This window comes from Monomorium pharaonis, chromosome 1 (genome assembly GCF_013373865.1).
Source record: "Monomorium pharaonis isolate MP-MQ-018 chromosome 1, ASM1337386v2, whole genome shotgun sequence".
NCBI lineage: Eukaryota > Metazoa > Arthropoda > Insecta > Hymenoptera > Formicidae > Monomorium > Monomorium pharaonis.
In genome coordinates this window covers 8,401,030-8,421,125 of record NC_050467.1, presented here as the reverse complement: position 1 = coordinate 8,421,125, position 20,096 = coordinate 8,401,030, and the positions used below count along the sequence as shown (strand labels likewise).

At 33.7% G+C, this 20,096-nt stretch overlaps 1 protein-coding gene across 6 annotated transcripts in view; it reads right to left on the bottom strand.

Moving 5' to 3' along the window:
• Positions 1-20,096, bottom strand: part of LOC105832099 — a 151,996-nt gene that overhangs the window by 57,662 nt on the left and 74,238 nt on the right. For all 6 annotated transcript variants that reach the window (XM_036293887.1, XM_036293880.1, XM_036293876.1 and 3 more), the window contains one exon: positions 922-2,112. In XM_036293887.1, the coding sequence (XP_036149780.1) occupies positions 922-2,112 (1,191 nt within the window). The remainder of the gene's footprint in view (positions 1-921; positions 2,113-20,096) is intronic.

The window sequence follows — 20,096 nt, the reverse complement described above, 5'->3', positions numbered from 1 at the left end:
ATTAATATAGTTCTATTTTTTAAATTCAATCAAACAGAAAATTAATACTATTTTCTAAAAATATTTTATATAGTTAAAATGTATGATAAAATGTTTAAAGTGATTGCTTTTATTTCAGCTGAGAAAAAATTCCTAAAAATCACGAATTTTTCGGCCTAGATTTTTCTCTTAAAAGGACAAAAAAGATACACTAAATAAAACTTGCAAAAAAGGAGATTCTTTATTTTATATAAAATTAAGGAATTAAAAATTAAGAAAGCCAAAATTATGTTTGACAAAATTCAAGAACTTGCAGAAATAGATAAAGATAATCAATCAGAATAAATTTTTCCTTTTAAAGTTTTTCTTTTAAAAATGCAAATTTAAAGTTTTCTGTGTTATAAATTCTTGTTAGAAATTTCATAAAAGTTGAATCTATTATTTTATCATTTTTTGTATTTCTTGTTTGTAATTAATAAAAAAATTTTAATAGTTTATCCATTTTTTATTTAATGCTTCTTTCAGAGACTTTAGCCAAAAAATTTTCAGAAATGATCAATCAGGAAACATTTTTTTTGTTTTGTTTACAGCTATATCTAAGTATATATACTGGTATTTCTCAGACTCTCAATAAAATTTTAAACCTCTATTGTTAATAAAATTAGCGCTAGATACTTTATTGTGTCCTTATAAAAATGTAATACTGAGCAGTGTTAAATTGACCAGTAATTATTACTTATTTTGAATATTAAAAGTATACTAACGACAGTGGTTTTAATACTTAAAATAAGTATTAATTACTGGCCAATTTAATACTGTTCAATACATTTTTATAAGAAATTCTAGCGGTCGTAAGTTTGGTCTAAAACAAAACAAAATTCTTTATTTTTATGCTATTGTCTTCTAATTTAAAAAAATTAAAATTACATGACTCTTGCATACCTTTAAAGCTTGCTTGAAATCTTGCCGTTCATTCTTCAAGAGGCCGATCAAAATGTCTTGAATCACAGGGATTTGCATCTCCAGGGAGAACGCCTGACACTCCAACCATTCCAAACACAACTCGTACTGTTCAACGTCAATTAGGGATTTCATAATTTCGAATGAATCGATCTTTTCTGTGCAGTACATAATATCGTACCACATGCTATTCGATCTGTTTATGCAGTATGGAATCATCTTGTGGAAAATCGTTATCCTGCGCAGGATACCGCTCATACGGTGTCTGCAGTGCGTCGGCAGTTTGTGATGGTACTCGTGCCGCAACACGTGATTCAAGGCGTGCTCACACAAAATCATAGGCCACTTGTTGATGTTGTGCAATATTGTTTGCGCTAGTATGTGTATATCTTTGATTTGGTACAAATTTTGCAGCATTTGGGTGACAGACAGGACACTTAAATTGGAGAGTGTCTGACTCAAAATTAAATCTTTAAAGCGCTGCAGTTCCGTGTTGCACTTCATGACACTATCTGCCAGCGCATTTAGTATCTGTAAGAAATTCTGCCAATTGTAATTTCTTTTGAGCTCAAAGTGACGCCACAATTCATGCGTGGACACGCTGTCGTGAACAGCTACAAGAGTTCGATTGTTGTTATACAACATTTTCAGCTCATCGATCCATGAGGAATTCAACAGGTTCTCAAGGCATGCAATACGTTCTAGATTATCATAATTGTTCTCCAAGATATTTGAGTTCTCGTTGTACATTCTCTGTATAAGATAAGAAAGGAACCAACAGTGTCTTTCTAGATATTGTAGTAAACTGGATCTCAGCGTCCGAGTCTGCCAGATAGATGTCTGCACGACATCCGTGGTTATGATGCTGGGTACACTGTGCTCAAAATATTTTAGTATCACTTTGTACATATAATTGGGTGTCGTATATTTCACGTCCAAATTTCCATTTAATTGTTCAAAGCCGACCATTAAAAGCAAACTTCTGTTGGCATTTGTAGCGCTGACATCAGTATTTTGTAAAAATGTGTCTTGATACGGCATCACAAAATCAGGAAAATTGATCTTTCGTCTTGATCCATCTACAAAATCGTTAGATGATACCGATGAGTAGTATGCGATATAATCGCGAGCTGAGTCATTCAACGCGTTGTTTAACGTCTGTGCCTCGTATACCTGCAATATTGAGCGCGTTAATCAAATCTATCCGCATCATCATGAATAATTAAGAAAAAACCGAAATTTTGTTTGATCAAATTAAAGATAAAATTTAGAAATTTAATAATTATTTACAATAACAAATACCTTATTGATTAGCTTGCTTTGACATAGATTATTAAGGTCATGATAAGGTTCTGAACAACATTCAAAAGGTTTTCGCTCGTTTTTTATTAAGAAGTTATTAACAAAAAATGTTTCATAAGTGAAACTTTTGTCATTTAAGAATCAGATTAAATTAATTACAATTATAAATATTATAGGAGATGTAAAAAAGGATTTCTGGGTTTATCAACGGCGATTGGAAAATATCATAGGGTGGCGCGCGCCCTGACTAGGATGAGAACGAAGTATCCTGAGTTCCGATTTCCCAGGCTGTTCTTTTATAAGTGGAGCAGTCGTGGGGTAGCGGTGAGAGTGCTAGCCATCGGAGAAAAGGATCCCGAGTTCAAATCCAGCCGACGCCGATTTTTCCATCGCCTAATTCAAAAGAGAAGGCAGCCTATACCCAGAGGACCGAGACACACGCACACACACAAGAGGTCGATCCACGTGGCTTCACACACACAGGTGGAGAATCTTCTATTCGTCGACAATGCGGAAGGCACACATGCCAAATACTATGTCAGGAGGTTGCATCTCCGAATTCGAGAGTAGCTAGCTCTCTCTCTCTCTGGTGCCTAAACTCTATCTCATTCACGCAAGTAGGAATGTACCACTATGGGGAACCGCCTGTGACGTCACTGGCGCCGTCCCCCACCTCTTTACAATGGCTCCAGTGTCACAGGCGGCTATCGCTGTACACATAGTACACAGGTACAAATGCTACATTTATGAAATCTTGATTGTAACGGTTTACTAGGTATTTGTTTACCGTCTACATAAAGAGATAAGTAATTAATTTTGTAATGATGAAAATTAAAAGGATTAAGTTTACGATGAATGCTTTATTGTATCAACAAAGCCAATTATTAAACGTTTTGGTATTTGACCTAATATTACATTGTCGAGTGTTTCACCGTATATACCGCTATGTACAGATATAGATTTCACTTCAACACGCGTAAGGATACTTCGCGGTGGTTTTCGAGAGAGCTTTAGCATGTGCTAATAATATACCCGGTGAAATCTTTGAACGTCTAACAAGTAGAGTAGCATTAAGTATATGAACCTCAAAATTTTGTTCAGTTTTATCCATAAGACAGAAACTATCTCTCGAGCGTACCATTCGTAAACGCATTTCTATGCCGTTTATCAGAAATCTTTCTTGATTAAAAACATTACAATGTAAATGGCCCATAAAATCAATTTTCTTGCTATTACTTGTTAACGAACGTCGTTTTACAAAACCTTGATTTAAATCGAATAGTTCGGCCATTGCACCGCTTGTATCTCCATACCACAATACACTCGTTAAATGAGAGGTTTTTGCAGCAGGACCGTAATTAAGCAATGTTTCTATATAAGCTTTGTAAGCATAAGCGTTATTTAAGGTGATACAAGTTTTTGATTTAAAAAAATATCCACTTGATTAAATAACGAGTGCATAAAGTTATTTACAAGCCCTACAAGATTATCAGTTACATCTGAGGATTTTGAAGCTTCTGTAACTTCTGTTTTTTTGTAAACAATAGGCCTTATTTGAACGCACATATGCAACATTGTATGTGGTAAGTCAACGTATTTTTCTCCTTGTCCCGGTACAACAAATTCTATAAGCGAATCATCAGTTAACGATGATATCGGTTTATAGTGTATCCATTGTAAGTTTTCAATTGTTACCTGTGTGGGTGAATAATTCCAATTCTGATTTGAAACATTCACATAAATGAACATGTAAAAAGGCCATATTCGTTGTTATTTAGCGTCAAATATATTATTGGAAAATATCAACAATAGTTCGATTGTTTCGTGTATAGCTGTTTTTCTTCTTCTTTGTTTTCTTCTTTTTCTTCTTCAACGCGTTTGTTTTGTTATGGTGAGTCGCCTTTTTTTTCTTTTGTTGTTTCACGATATGACCGCTGTCACGGGCATTAATTAAATGTCCTATATTTGATTTTCTTAGTGTTTTATACCCTGATCCCTCCATAAGAATATCGATTTTCTCTTCGGCTTTCCGTTTTCTCAGCTAAATCTTTTATACGGATATTAAATGTTTCTTTAAACGGTATATCTCTTTGTATTACATCATGAGCTACATTCATCCCAGAACTTCTTTACCGATAGCCTTTGCACCTTTTAACAAAGGGGTAAAACACGACGAAAAAGTCCCCTAAAAAAACTACCAATTTCATGCCCTCGTTGATTCGCTGCACCTACATATACGCGTTCGTACATATCGCTTTGTCTACCACCACCATATTGAATATCAAAATACTCATCGTAATATGTCATTTTTTTCTTTTTAATGTTTATTTAATCTAATCTTTTAAAGTGCAGTGTTATAGTCAATGTACCGTATTCAAATGGTATAGGCTGTCCAAATTCATTTCTTATATCAGTCTCAATTGCTTGCAAAGAGGTATAAAGTAGCGGTATCTATTTGGACGTTGCAAAACTTTTATATTTGACCGAACCATAAACGTACGATTCTATATCTAAAGATACGGTACGGAGTAATGGTGTTTGCACATCATCTGTAATGTAAGATTCACATATATCTGTATATACAAACAACGTCGTAGGTAATGCTCTGATTAAACTAGCTGGTCTAGATGCTACCCAGTTTTTCATCATATAAAATATGATACCCTCTTTTTTTCATATCCAAATCATATCCAAATATTTGTGTCAATGTTGGCGATAACTGGATAGTATGCTTGTATTCTCGGCAATGTTTACAAGAACGTTGTGCCGTAATATAACCGGTCCTATCTAATGTAAAAATTAAATGCTCGCTCAACAATGTTCCATTCACTGTTTTAATAAAATCATCAATTGTCTGATAGAAACCCCGTGGTACAATGTGGTGTTCTACAAATATATTTAGCTTTTCTTCTACACCCCTCAATGTATCAAGCATCTGTGGTTCGCTGATATAGTTTCTTCTTACTATTGTTTTTTCATCTTTAGGAAGATTAAGAAATGTCACAGGTATTTGAATATTGGTTAAAGAAACACCCCATTTATCTTGTAAACGCAATTGTTGTGATAATTGTGTAATAAAATGGGTCGTTGTGTTATCTGGAAAATATGAGATACTGCTGTTGCTAGGCAAAATTACATAAAAATTATCCCTCATTTTTTTTCAAATCGTTAGGCTTTATCTACCTATTAAAACTTTCTGGAAAACCACGTCAGCTAACGAAGATACGTCTTGTACGGCTTCGACCTTTACGGCGAATTATTCTTTCAATCCTAAGATTTGTATTTGCATAATCTCGTTGAACTCTGGTCAATTCTTCTTCGTAAAAGACGCCGTCGATGTCTTCACCTTGCAGGTCACGTAAAAAGTAGACCGGTGGTTGTGGTTGTATGGATATACGTATTATAAAAAATATTTCTTTACTCCAACCATCTTCATAACCTTTCGCGAACGCAGCTTTGCCACTACTAATTCACATAAAATCACCTACCTTGTATTTAGGAATACGGGTACGTTTACAAGCATATCTATGCAAGAGATTTGCTCGAGCAATTCGAACATTATTCAATGTTACATCTTGGGAGACCATTTTAATAGCGCTGTGGTACGAGCGATTATACGCATCAACAATATTTTGCAGTACATCAATATATCGTTTATTTTTTGTATAGGTAAAATATCTCTATATACGTTCTTTTAACGTTTTGTTAAATCGTTCAACAACTGCTTTCACATCTAGATTACGAGCTACTCGAAAACCATTTTTTGCATTTTTCAAGTAAATCTGTGTGGCTGCCCCTACAAATTCTTTACCTCGATCAGTCTGTAGAACAATAGGATGTCTACCATTACTGCAGGATAGTATACGTGCTAAACCTTTTGCAACATTAACACTTGTTTTATCCCGCAGTTTTTCAACCCAAACAAATTTACCTAAAGCGTCAATAACGACCAGTAAATATGCATATTAATTATTATAATGTTTAATTGCCCGTAGATCTACAATATCTGCCTCCCACAAATCATCGATATTATATAAATTGTAAAAACGTCGCGGGTATCGACGTCATAAAGGCCGGTATGTAACGTATATGCATCTTGATTCTCCAACCATGCAATTGTTTTACCCTTGGAAACTGTTTTATTTGTTTCGCGTAATAATTTTGGCGCTCCAGAAAAAGAGGCCTTATTAGAAGGGTTGTAATATATTTTTTCCAATCTCTTCATACTTTAGTTTTATTTTTTCTTTCTTTTATTTAAAAGGGTTAAACTCTCTCAATTATTCTCACTAGTATAACGCCCGTAGACGTCGGTATCATTCGTGAAAAACTCACTCGAGTTAGATGTTTGACGTACTCTTCCATCAGCATCCAACGGTACAATGTTAAGTATTTGAAGCGTATGGGCTAGACTGTCGGTGCTCAAATCATTTGAACAAAAATATTGATTTCCTATAAATTCACGGGGTATCTTTACATTACACAAGAGTGAGGCAAAATGATGTCTTCCGACAGGTCTTTCCATTTTTCTAGAACGCATAGCGTCATTTATAAGATCGATAATATTAGATGCACCTATTTTTAAACCGTCAATAGTGACAACTCCATATTTATCCAAACTTAGTCGATCAGAAGCGTTAGAATGTATATGGTTTAATAAAAATTCAGCTTTTTGACGAAATTTTAAAGGCACACTATCCAAAATTAATAAGTCATTTAGGCAGTCTTTTTTTTTCATCTCTTCATCCTCTGAATATTTTGATTGTATTGTTTTATAATTGCTATTGTCAAGGCTAGGTTTAATAAGTATTGCGTTACGTTTTGCCTCTTCCACGAAGTATAGATAACGTTGTAGTATATGTAAATAGGCCTTGCATTTTCCTCTTTCGTCCGCAAATTTGCTTGAGTTGAGAATTTCACGCATTTCTTCATCTAGTCTACTTAATGTAGTACCAGGTGTTTGAATTGTTTTATTATTATTCAATGCATGTGTTAATTGCTCGACTTATTCTTCTGGTACCAAGACCATTTTTTTACGTATTCCATTATTCTTTAGCTACCTCCTATAAGACGAGATAATATAGTACCCAATATAGGTGCTAGTAATAATAGTGAAAATTGGCGCAAATTTGATTTTCATAACGAAAACCATAAAAATCGCGGTTTTTTCTATTTATTTCTGTAAATAATGAAAATTTCACAAAATACTTCAGATAAAAGTTGTAGATCTCATCAAAATACATATTTTATGTTCTATTGATTTTTGTCAGACAATAGTTTTTGAGAAAAACGACGTTAAATGTTCAAAACTTCATAAAACTCATCTATCACAATTCGAGTTTTATTAGTTAATTTTATTAATACCAAAAGGTGCAAAGCTGCTCCTTTGTTCACGTGTTTTCTGTACGTGTTTTCTGCACATAAAAATGCGTGGGCGGGGGAGGTGCTCCGCCCCTTCTCCTACACCCCCTTCTCTTATTTTTTCCTAAACTAACTCGAACAATTTGAAGTCATTATTTGACAATTTCAAATCTAAAGTAGCAAACCCATGTGGTACAGTACAAACGTGGACATCGTTTCGCTTTGTAAGCAAAGCGAGGGGAGGGGGGGGGAGGTATAAATGAAAGTCGCACTCATGTAACACGTACAGAAAACACGTAGGCGAAAAACAGGCTTTGCCGCACCCCCTTCCATTATTAACTAACAAAACTATTATTAAGTAACTAATAAAACTCGAATTGTGTTAAATGTATTTTATGAAGTTTGAATATTTAACGTTATTTTTCTCAAAAACTATTGTCTTTATGACAAAAATCAATAAAACATTAAATAGGGTCTACAATTTTTATCTAAAATATTTTTTGAAATTTCCATTATTTACCGAAATAAATAAAAACCGTGATTTTTTTTCGCCATAAAAATTAAATTTGCGCCAATTTTCACTATCATATTCGTAATCAGCGTGCCAAATTACGTAAGAATACGTAGTTTTAAAAAAATCGAAGGTCCGACCTATACGAAAGTTCACCCTTTTGTACTTTTAAAATAAAATAGAAAATTTAATTTATCCTGAATTAAATAAAATATCCTAAATAAAACTTGTGCAACTAATTATACTATATATAATTATAGTAGACACCCATTATTTGATATTATTTTTGAAGCAAAAACTCCAATTAGCTTTTATACCCAAATAGTTAGCCAACTTAGCTCTATAACTTGCATTACGCATAGCGCTCTTCAAGCGAAATATTGCACACATAAATTCCACTTGACAAGACCTTTCAAACGATATATAACACATATTCATTCGCGATTATTACTTGGTGCACTTCCCTTGTAAGATGACATAATGCCTGTAGTATTGCAGCATGTTTTTGACCGAATAAAATATGTGCCGGCGGTGCCATTATAAACAAATTACTAATTTATTTTATTTATTTGATCGTATTATGTAATTAAAGTCAATGCGTCTATTGTAGATCTGTCTATCTATTTACGTGATCGTAGGTAATATCTGCCTGTCTGTCTGTCAATATAAAAAATGTTTTAGCTACTGTCAAGATTTGAATTAACTCTTGGGTATAAATATATTAAGTGAGTCTCTGTATAAAATATTAAATGTAGATTATCGGAGCTGTGTTTCCCGTATTATATTTTTATTTTTTAGCTTTTTACGTGATATATAAACATATCGATACTCATCATCCGGAAATATATGTGTACAAAAATGACAATTTTCCGGTATAGATTGTTTTAAATCTAGTAATAAATAACCGTGAAAAGTAGATGTTGCATCGTTATATATCTCCCGTAAAAATCGGGTATTCTCCGGATAAACTTAACGAGCTAAATGTTGTATTTGGGCCCTATCCCTAGGATTTTTTAACACGACTATATAATTAGCATTCAATGAAATATTCCGCATACCACGACCTTGATGAAATAAATTCTGTGATAAAAATAACACTAATATTTTTATGGTGGCTCCCTTTTGTAAATAAATCTACAACAGCGTTATTGGATGCTTCGCGCATAAGATCGTCAATAACAATAAGTTTTGGTAGTAGATCATTAACATAGTCATCGTTTCGTGGTAGACCCTCGCGAAATTCGACATATCACCATATTCAGTATAACTTGGCTGCCATTCTGAATAGTAAAACAATATACGATCAAACTTGGTGTCGCTCATAGTATCTATGTTTCGAAAAAATCTTTTCACGAAGAAGATTTTACCACAACCTGTGGGACCACAGACCATAGAAGTTCAAGGATGTTTCCAACGCATATCCATCTTAGCGACTAACCAACGTTGACAAAAGTTTCTGCTTAAAAGATTTCTTACATCATAATATAGTTATCTAAATATTAAGTATTAAAATATTTTAAAAAGTAAACAAAACAAAATTTTTTTATTGCATCGATACTTTTTTATTCAAGGAATCGTAAGCATATAACAAATAATTATAAATTACAATAACCATACGGTAATGAATCATAACATCCTTCACGCCTTCTTTTATCAAAAGTCTGTTTACATGTTTTATGCTCCGTATTTGTTACAACGTTATGAAATTCTGTACGTTTAATAGCTTCGAAATGAAGTATTATCGGGGTATCCCGCTCATTTGTAATGAAAGATCTGACAGAATGCTAGTTGATCAATTTACTGTTTACGAAATTAAGAGTTATACCTTTAGCTTTACAAATTTCTGCAATACTACCATCAGGTTTACGTACTACAAAAGCATAAAATTTTGGACTACTCGAAACAAAAGATTCAATATAACTACCCGCGCCATAATACGTTAATTCATTCGTCAAATCGCCTAACAACTTATTTATATGAACTAATTGGCGGTTCATATTCATTTGGAGAAATACCGCTTACATATGTACAGGAATCTGTATTGCAATATAACACTCGTTTGTCAAGACGTTCGAGATATTCATATAATTTTAAATGCGCTTGAGCTGTTGTGTATGCGGCTATTACAACGTTTGTTATCGAAGATGGTGTTAAATTTTCGTCTGTACTTACATAACCAACATATAAAACGTCGTCATTAACAGGCAGTATACTTGTAACGTCAACTTCATTACTGGATAGTAACTGTATCAATCTGTTACGTGTTGTCACAATTTCAACTTTAGGAATATTTTCACGCTGACCAAATTTACCCCAAAAAGAATTTAAACATAATTTTGAAACAGCTCGGAGACCTGGATTGACGCAGATTTTTTCCGACTTCAATTTAACACCTTCCGTTCGCTCATATTTCTATGTATCGTATTTTAGATTCCTCATCAACGCAATCAGAAGACCAATCACTAGTTTCTTGCTTAATTTTTAAAAAAGTATTTATGTATTCTGTAAAGTGACCACTCTTCTTAGTTTGAGAATTATATTGCGTTACGTTGTATTGCCAAATTTCATAAATATTTTTAATTTTATAACCAGCGCTTACTGCTTTGCGTATTTCATGAACCACCCAAGTGCCTGTAAATTCGCGATCGGTAATATCTTCGTGTATACAATTTAATTGATACTTATTTTCGCAACATGTACGACATAAAGCAAACATTAATTTACCATGCATCCGTACGGGTAATACAGGATGATAAAAATTACGAGGTAGCAATATTGTACAGTGAACAAGGCCTTTTACTTTATCGATTTCGATACCTGTAGGACCCGTTAATTCGCGACATTCTTCGCCGACGTATATTTTCGGGTGTCCTACAGGAAATTTACCTGTTTTACAAATATAAGGGTAAAGAGAACATATATCGACATAATGTATTTTCTCATTACCCTTTACATCATACAGAGATACCATGTTTTCTGTACGATCTCCATAAAAGGTATCACGCGGATTTAACACCTTCGGTGATATAGAAGTTTGGTTTTTTTCTAAAAATATACGCATATCTTCTCTAGATGCTAAAATACGTACACATAGTCACACTCCCACATTTCTGTTAAAATATATCCGGCAGATATAATTTTTGCCGTAATAAACTGTGTGCGCTCCAAACGCGTATCCATGGTATCAGTACTAATACCACTGTTTCTATTTACAGTATAGCATCAGGGACAATCATGCCAATAACAACCGTGAAACTGTAAAACATGTTTAATCACCGTGTTCTCAATAGTTTCTTCGTAATACCCGTCAACCAAGATACCTTCGGGTAACCGTGTTTCAAGACCATGCCCAGCATGAGTTATAATACGGCCCAATTCATGTTCCAGCCAAATCAATCACGAAATAGCTTTACGCGATTGTTTTTGGCGGATAAGGAGGAAATATTAACCCTCTGCCTACACACCTTATTTTTCTCCCGATTCCTACACACAGGGGTTACCGCTAACCCCAAAATTTTGTTGACTTATATCTCCGAACGTATTTAATCAATTTTAATTTTTTTTTTTTAATCGAAAGAAAAAATCTCAGAATTATAATGATCTTGGCTGAAAAATCAAAGATATTAAAAGAAAAGAGATTTTTTTTTAAGAATGAGAAAAAAATAAAAAATTTTTGTAAAAATTTGTCTTTTTCAAACGCCCGTATTTATTAGAAAAAAAGTAGATAAAGTAATTAAAATGGTAATCAATGGAAAGGGGAAGAGTTGTACTTTAAGAATCTATCGTCAGTTTTTTTATTCTGTTCAAAAAATATATTTATTTTGTAATGTGAATTTAGTAAAAAATGAATGCAGTTTAAACACAATAGTAAAAGAAAATAGTAATATTTATTTAAAAAACATAATTATTAATACACAAAAACATAATTATTAATACAAAAAATATTTATTACAAAAGATTTTGTTTGTTATAGAAAAAATTTTTAATTTGTAATGCTACAATTGCAGCATATTTTCGCAAAGTGATCGCGACATTGGTAATATATGTAAGTACTGTATGCATAAATGATACGTAATGAACAAAAAAATAACTTTTACTTACTCTTCAAATTTGGAAATTTTCCATTTTTTGTTACGTTCCCTACACACGGGGTAACTGTAACCCTAACACACACTTTCGATGCTCCTACTACTGTTGTTTTTAGAACATTGACAATGCCCAAAGCGGAATAAGTAGAGCACAGTTCAAACTCCCCCCCCCCAGTCCCAGCGTCCCCTTGCTAAATACTTTTAAGTAGCGGGCATTTCAAAATCGACTGGGGTTACCGTAAGCAGAAAAGATATGAGGGTAAGGATGAACGAGGATCTGTCAACTGAGAAAAAAATTATGAAAAATAGTGGAAATAGCTAGAAGGAAGAGAACAAAAGGGAGAAGAGTGATGCTGATAAATAGAGATATGGGTACAGGGTAAAAAATGGAGATGGGAAGAAAAGAGATGGAAGGAAGAAGAGGGGACGTGAGAAGAAAAAAGAGAAACAAAGAGTAGTAAAGAAAACTAAAAGAAGAAAAGGTACACAAGCAGAGAGAGGAATAAATGAGGAAGGACAGTCAGAGAAGGAAAATAGAGGAGAGAGGGAAAAGGATCTAGGAAAGTATAAAGAGAATAACAAAGGAATGGACAGAACTGTCCCTCACCGATTTTAATGAGCTTTAGATATGTTCCCACATAGAAATTGGCATCCAGTGGATGTCCAATGGACGTCCATTAAACCTCCATAAATCCATGGGACGTCTATGTCCATGGTGGAAGTCAGATGGACGTCCATTAGAGGTCTAATAAACTTCCTTAGTTCCATTAGAGATTTACCTCCATGGCGGAAGTTAGATAGACGTCCATTAAAGATCCAGTAAACGTCCATGGCTCCATTGGAAGTTTACCTCCATGGTGGAAGTTAGATAGACATCCATTAGGGATCCATTAAACATCCATAGCTCCATTGGATGTTTTCTTCCATGGTGGAAGTTAGATGGACGTCTATTAGGGATTCACTAAACTTCCATAGCTCTATGGAACATTATTTCCATAATGGAAGTTAGACAGACGTCCATTAAGGATCCATTAAACTTCCATAGCTCTATGGAACATTTACTTCCATGATGGAAGTTAGATAGACGTCCATTAGGTATCCATTAAACTTCCATAACTGTATGGAACATTTATTTTCATGGTAGAAGTTACCCAGACAACACGCTTGTCAGAATGAAAACTTTAAGAGAACTTTTTTAAGAAAACATTTAGATATCTTGGAAATGATGTCCAAATGGTAACATTTATCAGAGACGTTTACTAAGAGAAGTCTTTGAGACATCTCATGGAAGAGTTTTATTTAAAAGTTTCTTGAAAATGTTATTCTTATGATATCACAGCTAAATGATATCAGCTTAATGTCTCATAAAAGATATCACAATGCTGTCCGATTTTTGCTCTGTCCATGCGCGTCGTAGTTGACTCAGAAATCAGACAACACTATAACATTCTGAATGAGAGATCTATTTGATATTTTAAAAAATTATCATAAAGATAATGTTTTCAAAAATAACGGTTTGTCTACAATTACTGCGCATAAAATGCACAAAACCTAAATTCATCATGTACTGAACAAAAACAGGATAATAAATGTATTATTCAATTTTTCTTAAAATATATGATCTATATAGTTAACCATCTAATTAACCATTTGAACGCTTCAAAGTATTAATGTTAAATAGATCGCAATTTCCATCAAATTATTAAGAAGGTTATGGAAAAAGATAAATTTAACAATAAAATTAATAAGTAAATAAATTAATGCTATTTATTTTTAATATGTTTTACAAAATTTAATTGCTTTTATAAAAAATAATATAATTGCGTCAGTTTATAACATATAGGTATATGTAGGCAGTACCCATATCGATGAGTCAAATTGGCATAGCAGATAGAGTACAAGGTTTGTAATCCTAAGGTCCCAAATTCAAAACCTACCAGAGGCAAGTAAGAATAAAATAAAATAATATAATTTAAATTTAATTAATTCAAAAAAAATTGTCCTAAATTTAGTATATATACTGTTGATAAAAATAATTTTAAAAAAAATAAATTTTTTTTTTTAATTTTTATTTTGTCAATCATCTATCGAGGCTCCATGAAGCCTCTACTGATGATCCACGAAACGTCCGTCAGTCATCCATTGAGGCTCCGTGAAGCCTTTACTAATGATCCACACGTCTAATAGATCTCTTTGACGACCTCTAATGAAGGTCTAATGGACGTCCACAATGCGGAACTGTGGATTTCTAATGGCTCTATATTGGACGTCTAATGGACGTCCACTGGAAGTTTAAACTACTGGAAGTTTTATTTCTATGTAAGTTGTAGAACATAAAAAAATATTAGACCCATAATTTTTTTAGCGGCGTATCTGGACATTTAGGGGTTGAAATCACCCCTCGAAAATAACGCGTTTTTTCGTTTTTGACGAATATCTTTGAAAATATAATTTATGAAAAAATAATTTATACAAAAATTTTATGGCATTTTATACTCTTTACAATAGTATATTTAGATTTTCCAAAAATTTCAAACTTTTTAATTTACCCCACCCTTACCCCTTTTTTTTCAAAATTTTGAAATTTTGTAAGGACAAAAATTAAAAAGCATTAAAAGCCAAATCCATCCAAATATAATAATTACGGTTTTATCATTCTTAATTATTGGCAAAGTGAGATGATAATCTCGGGCTATAGGCGCCGCGCTAGAAGTTACGTTATTTCTTTAGTCGCGTCACATTCAATAACTGCCTCTCCTGCGTATATTTTTATATTAGAACATAAAAACCTTAATTACATAATACTCAACGTATTACACGATATAAAGTATAAATGCATATATATAACAAAAGTAGCATATATATACGTATGTGCGTACATACATTTTCATTACAAATGCGAATATACTCTAGATTAATATAAAGCAAAATATTTTTTTAAATATTTAAAACTGCAAATACAATATAACAAAATATATAATATTAAGAGAGAAGTATAAAATATAAACTGCAATAACTATTTGCATAATTATATTATTTACACTATATGCACATAGCACACTCTGATAATAAAGATAATATAATTATATAATTTAATTTAATGAGTTTGAAAATACATTTATACGGATATATATATATATATATATATATATATATATATATATACATTTTGCAGACAACACGGGCGAATAAGTTTAATATCAGTGTTGATAGACGGGCCGGTTGTTCTCGCGCAGGCGCATCATATGAGGCTTCAGTAAAATATCCATTAGTAATTGGAAGGCGATCTTTGGTCCCCATAAAATTTTTTTGCAAGCTTATAAAAACGTTAACACTTTTTATATATTTAACACGCATATATTTGCATATCGTTTGCATGTATATTTGTGTATATACAGGGTGTTTGGTAAAGATTTATGCAATTTCTATAAGCGGGTAGAGCGCATTAAGCTGAACATAAAATCCTCATCGTTTTTCCATTTTCGCAATAGTTAACGAGTTATAGACTTGTAAAATTTTCTGTATTAGCCCGGCCTACCGGCAAATGCAAGCACGCCGAGCGCCCGACCGCGGCGGCCGCTCCTCCCTAGCGCTTGAACCTTGAGATTGCTAGGCGCGCGGGGGGAGTTGTTACAGCAAGCAATGGCTACGCACAATGTGTACGTGTACATACATGTGTACAAAAAAATATAAGTTCTAATGCTTAAAGAAGCAATTACTAAATTTATTTTTTTTTATAAATGATTATTTTTAATAAAAAATTTTTTTGGTGATAGTCTTAAATGTCGTAAACTGTCATAAATTTTAAAAGAAGCTATTATCATGTGCTCAAAAACAAATTTATCCTTCTTTAAACAACATTGGAAAATTTTATCGATTAAAATGGAAATAACAACCAAATAAAATGTTTGTTTCAACTTTATATTCTTAATTAAAAATTAAATAACGAGGATATTTATATTTTTAATAAAATTAATCCTTGTGATAGACTTACAATACACGGAAAAAACTTTATGGTAAAAATTACTATGGTAAGTAGTAAACGCGTGACAAGGAGGAATTATGAAAATTTTTATTGTTTTTCATCAAATTACGATAATATTTACACTACTTATATGATATAACTCTCTGAAATTTCTTCTTACAGTTCGTGGTTACTATCATAGATAATAAATCATACATAATTTTACTATAAAATTTTCTCCGTGTAGATTTACAAATATATGAATTTATTAAATGTTTGAAAACTTATAAACAATATTTATTTAATTCAAGAAAATTTTAGTATGTAATGTGTGCGTGTGTGTGTGTACATACACAAAAATGTTAAACATTTGTTTTGTGTAAAATGAGGTGTTTATTATCAATAGAATATTCTTTTCAACCATTAAAAATAAGATAATTATTAAAAAAGATTAAAATTAAAAGTAAATAATTGATTTTCTTAAAACTAGAATCATATTTTTCTACGTGTGCGTGTATTGTATAGTAATCAGCATGAATAATAATAGTGATATAAAATCGCGAACTAAGGAATGATTATTCATTTTCCTGTCACAAAGTGATTATTCTTTTCTCGCGTATGTACGTACATACACCACACACACACACACACACATTACATACTAAATTTTCTTGAATTAAATAAATATTGTTTATAAGTTTTAGTCAAACATTTAATAAATTCATATATTCGTAAATCTACACGGAGAAAATTTTATAGTAAAATTATGTACAATTTATTATTTATGATAGTAACCACGAACTATAAGAAGAAATTTCAGAGAATTATATCATATAAGTAATGTAAATATTATCGTAATTTGATGAAAAACATAATCAAAATTTTTATAATTACTCCTTGGCACGCGTTTATTACTTACCATAGTAATTTTTACCATAAAGTTTTTTCCGTATATTATAAGTTCATCACAAGGATTAATTTTATAAAAAATATCCTTGTTATTTAATTTTAAATTAAAAATATAAAGTTGAAACAAACATTTTATTTGGTTGTTATTTCCATTTTAATCGATAAAATTTTCTAATGTTGTTTAAAGAAGGATAAATTTATTTTTCAGCACATGATAATAGCTTCTTTTAAAATTTATGACAGTTTACGACATTTAAGACTATCATCAAAAAAATATTTTTTATTAAAAATAATCATTATTTATTATATAAAAAAAATAAATTTAGTAATTGCTTCTTTAAGCATTAGAACTGATATTTTTTTGTACACATGTATGTACACGTACACATTGTGCGTAGCCATTGCCGTTTGCTGTAACAACTCCCCCCGCGCGCCTAGCAATCTCAAGGTTCAAGCGCTAAGGAGGGGCGGCCGCTGCGGTCGGGCGCTCGGCGTGCTTGCATTTGCCGGTAGGCCGGGCTAATACAGAAAATTTTACAAGTCTATAACTCGTTAACTATTGCGAAAATGGAAAAACGATGAGGATTTTATGTTCAGCTTAATGCGCTCTACCTGCTTATAAAAATTGCATAAATCTTTACCAAACACCCTGTATATATATATATATATCATCATACATATATACATATCATACATCTCACTCACTCACTCCAGTAATCCATAGTCGTAGGACTATAAAATATTAGCCACATTCCAATCGGTAATTCAGTCTGCCACCTATAAGTTACTATCTGTACATACTTTCCGGGTACACACCGAATGGACAATTTTGGCTTGTTCCTTTTCGCTGCACTACTGATCTGATGCAACAGGTTAAAGTAAGACAAATATATTTTTTCTCACTCTAACTTATTACACCAGTGCAGCAGTGCAGCGAAAAAGAACAGGCCATATATAACAAGCCTAGCAGTTAAAGTCCTATAAAAAAGGGAAGCGATACCGAGCCCCACACTACCACCCCCACCACCTCTAGCACCGCCATACTGGGCCCGATCCAGTCATCATACTCATAGTAAACATACTCCGTTTATATGAGGTTATAAACATGTTACAAGATTTTTAAAGTTTTTATTGATTAAATCTGGTAATTGAGTAATGTTGACAATTAAAAATGTTATGCAAAATGTAAATATTGTATAAATAACCAAGTATATACAACCATCTAATTATATTGAATGAAAAAAAAAAAAAACGATTAGGCGATTACCTCACATACGCGACTGTTTGTTTTTAAGGTCCATTCGGGTCGATTAATTTTTATTGAGCCAAGCTATCCTATATTGTTCTTCATTTCTTGGAAACTAAAATAAACGAAGTCCCTGACCTTCCCGAACAGAACAGCCGAACACTTCACACACTCGTACCATTTCTTTTTATATGTTTGTAATATTATATATTATATTTAAAAACTGTAAAAAAATAAACTATGTAACGACCGTGTTTCCCTGCGCGGGCAGGTTTGTCGGGAACTAGGGCAGGAAAGGCCGCAGAAACAGCGAAAGCGTACGTTCTCTGATAGTTAAGTATATTTTATGAAAAGAAAAGGTTTCTGTACATCTATTTACAATTATTTACAACGTTTTGCTACGTGATATCATTTGTGACGGTGCGCGCGCGCTCGGGCGTCAGCTGTGCGGTCGGGCGAGCTGACGAGACGTGGTAGCGGCGGGGCCTCGAGGTTAGCGCGTGATCGTCTCGGGCCGTTCTGTAGTATGCGGCGCGCGTGATCGCGTTTCTCCGAAAACGGATAGAGTTTTGGCGAATCGTTCACGGTATCCCGAGAAGGCTCGGGCGAGGCGGAGAACACTCTACCCCGTTTGCGTTATACCGTGCACGGAGAGGATGGAACCGGTGGCCAAGAACCCTTGGCGAAGGCGGAGAACACTCCACCCTCGGCTTGCTGGTTCGGAGTTGAGGAAAGGTTTCTTTTACGAACGTAGCCGAGAACTCTCGGCTAAGGCGGAGCACGCTCTACCCTAGTCTGCGTTCGTTCTTCTCGTCGTGTCCTAGCGGATTGGGGAAAGCTCGGGCACCGGGTATACGAGAAGTGACTTCTTCCTCCGTCGAGGCGGCCTTTTATACCGCTCTCGGTGGAGGCTCGTGGACCCTCGGGGGTCTTCGGACTTCTCCGTCCTCCACCTCTCGCTGAGCGAGATGCTGGCGGGAGGCGCGAGGTCGTCGAGACGGTCGTTGTCTCGGTTGCCTAATCGCGGGCTGATGCCCGTATCACGGTCCGGCGGGTGGTCGGCTAGACCGGCCGCGGTCGTTGGTCGCCGGATAGGTGCGGTTTGTTACAACTATAAATTAACACGTATATAATATCTATTTCTAATAATTAACAATATTACAATATCATAACGTACATTAACGAGACACAAACGAAACAAACACATGTGTCGACTGTCAGCTGTAAACAATATACATATATATATCTCCGGCCTTGATATGGATGCTTTTATTAGGGGGGATATCTCCAATCAGAAATCGCTATCCCGATGTCGCTTCTTTCTTTATATAGGACTCTACTAACAGTTTAGTATATTATAAAAGTCTGTGTACGCGATAGTGATCCTCAAAAGAGTGATCGGACAACGCGGGTATCGTTTTCTATTGGTCAATCGTTTTCTATTGGCCATTTTGGTCAAAACCAGAAATAGACAAAAAAAGAGCGAGCGAGTAAAAGAGTGCCAGAAAAGAGTTTGGTTTTGATTAGACAAGTTAGAGTGGTTAGACTCGGTCGAGTGTGGACCACTTCTAACAATTTTGGACCGGATTATCCTTCTGCATACAGAAAAGAATCATTTCCGGACGGTGCGATCTCGATCGCTTTCAAAACGGTGAAAGTTATCTCAACATTTGTCGTAACTCTCTTAACGAAAGATACAGTTAACGTTCGTCATACAGTCTTTCTCTCTTCTGCCGGACAAGATCTGACGGACCTCTTTTGAAATCCTTTTAAAGCAAT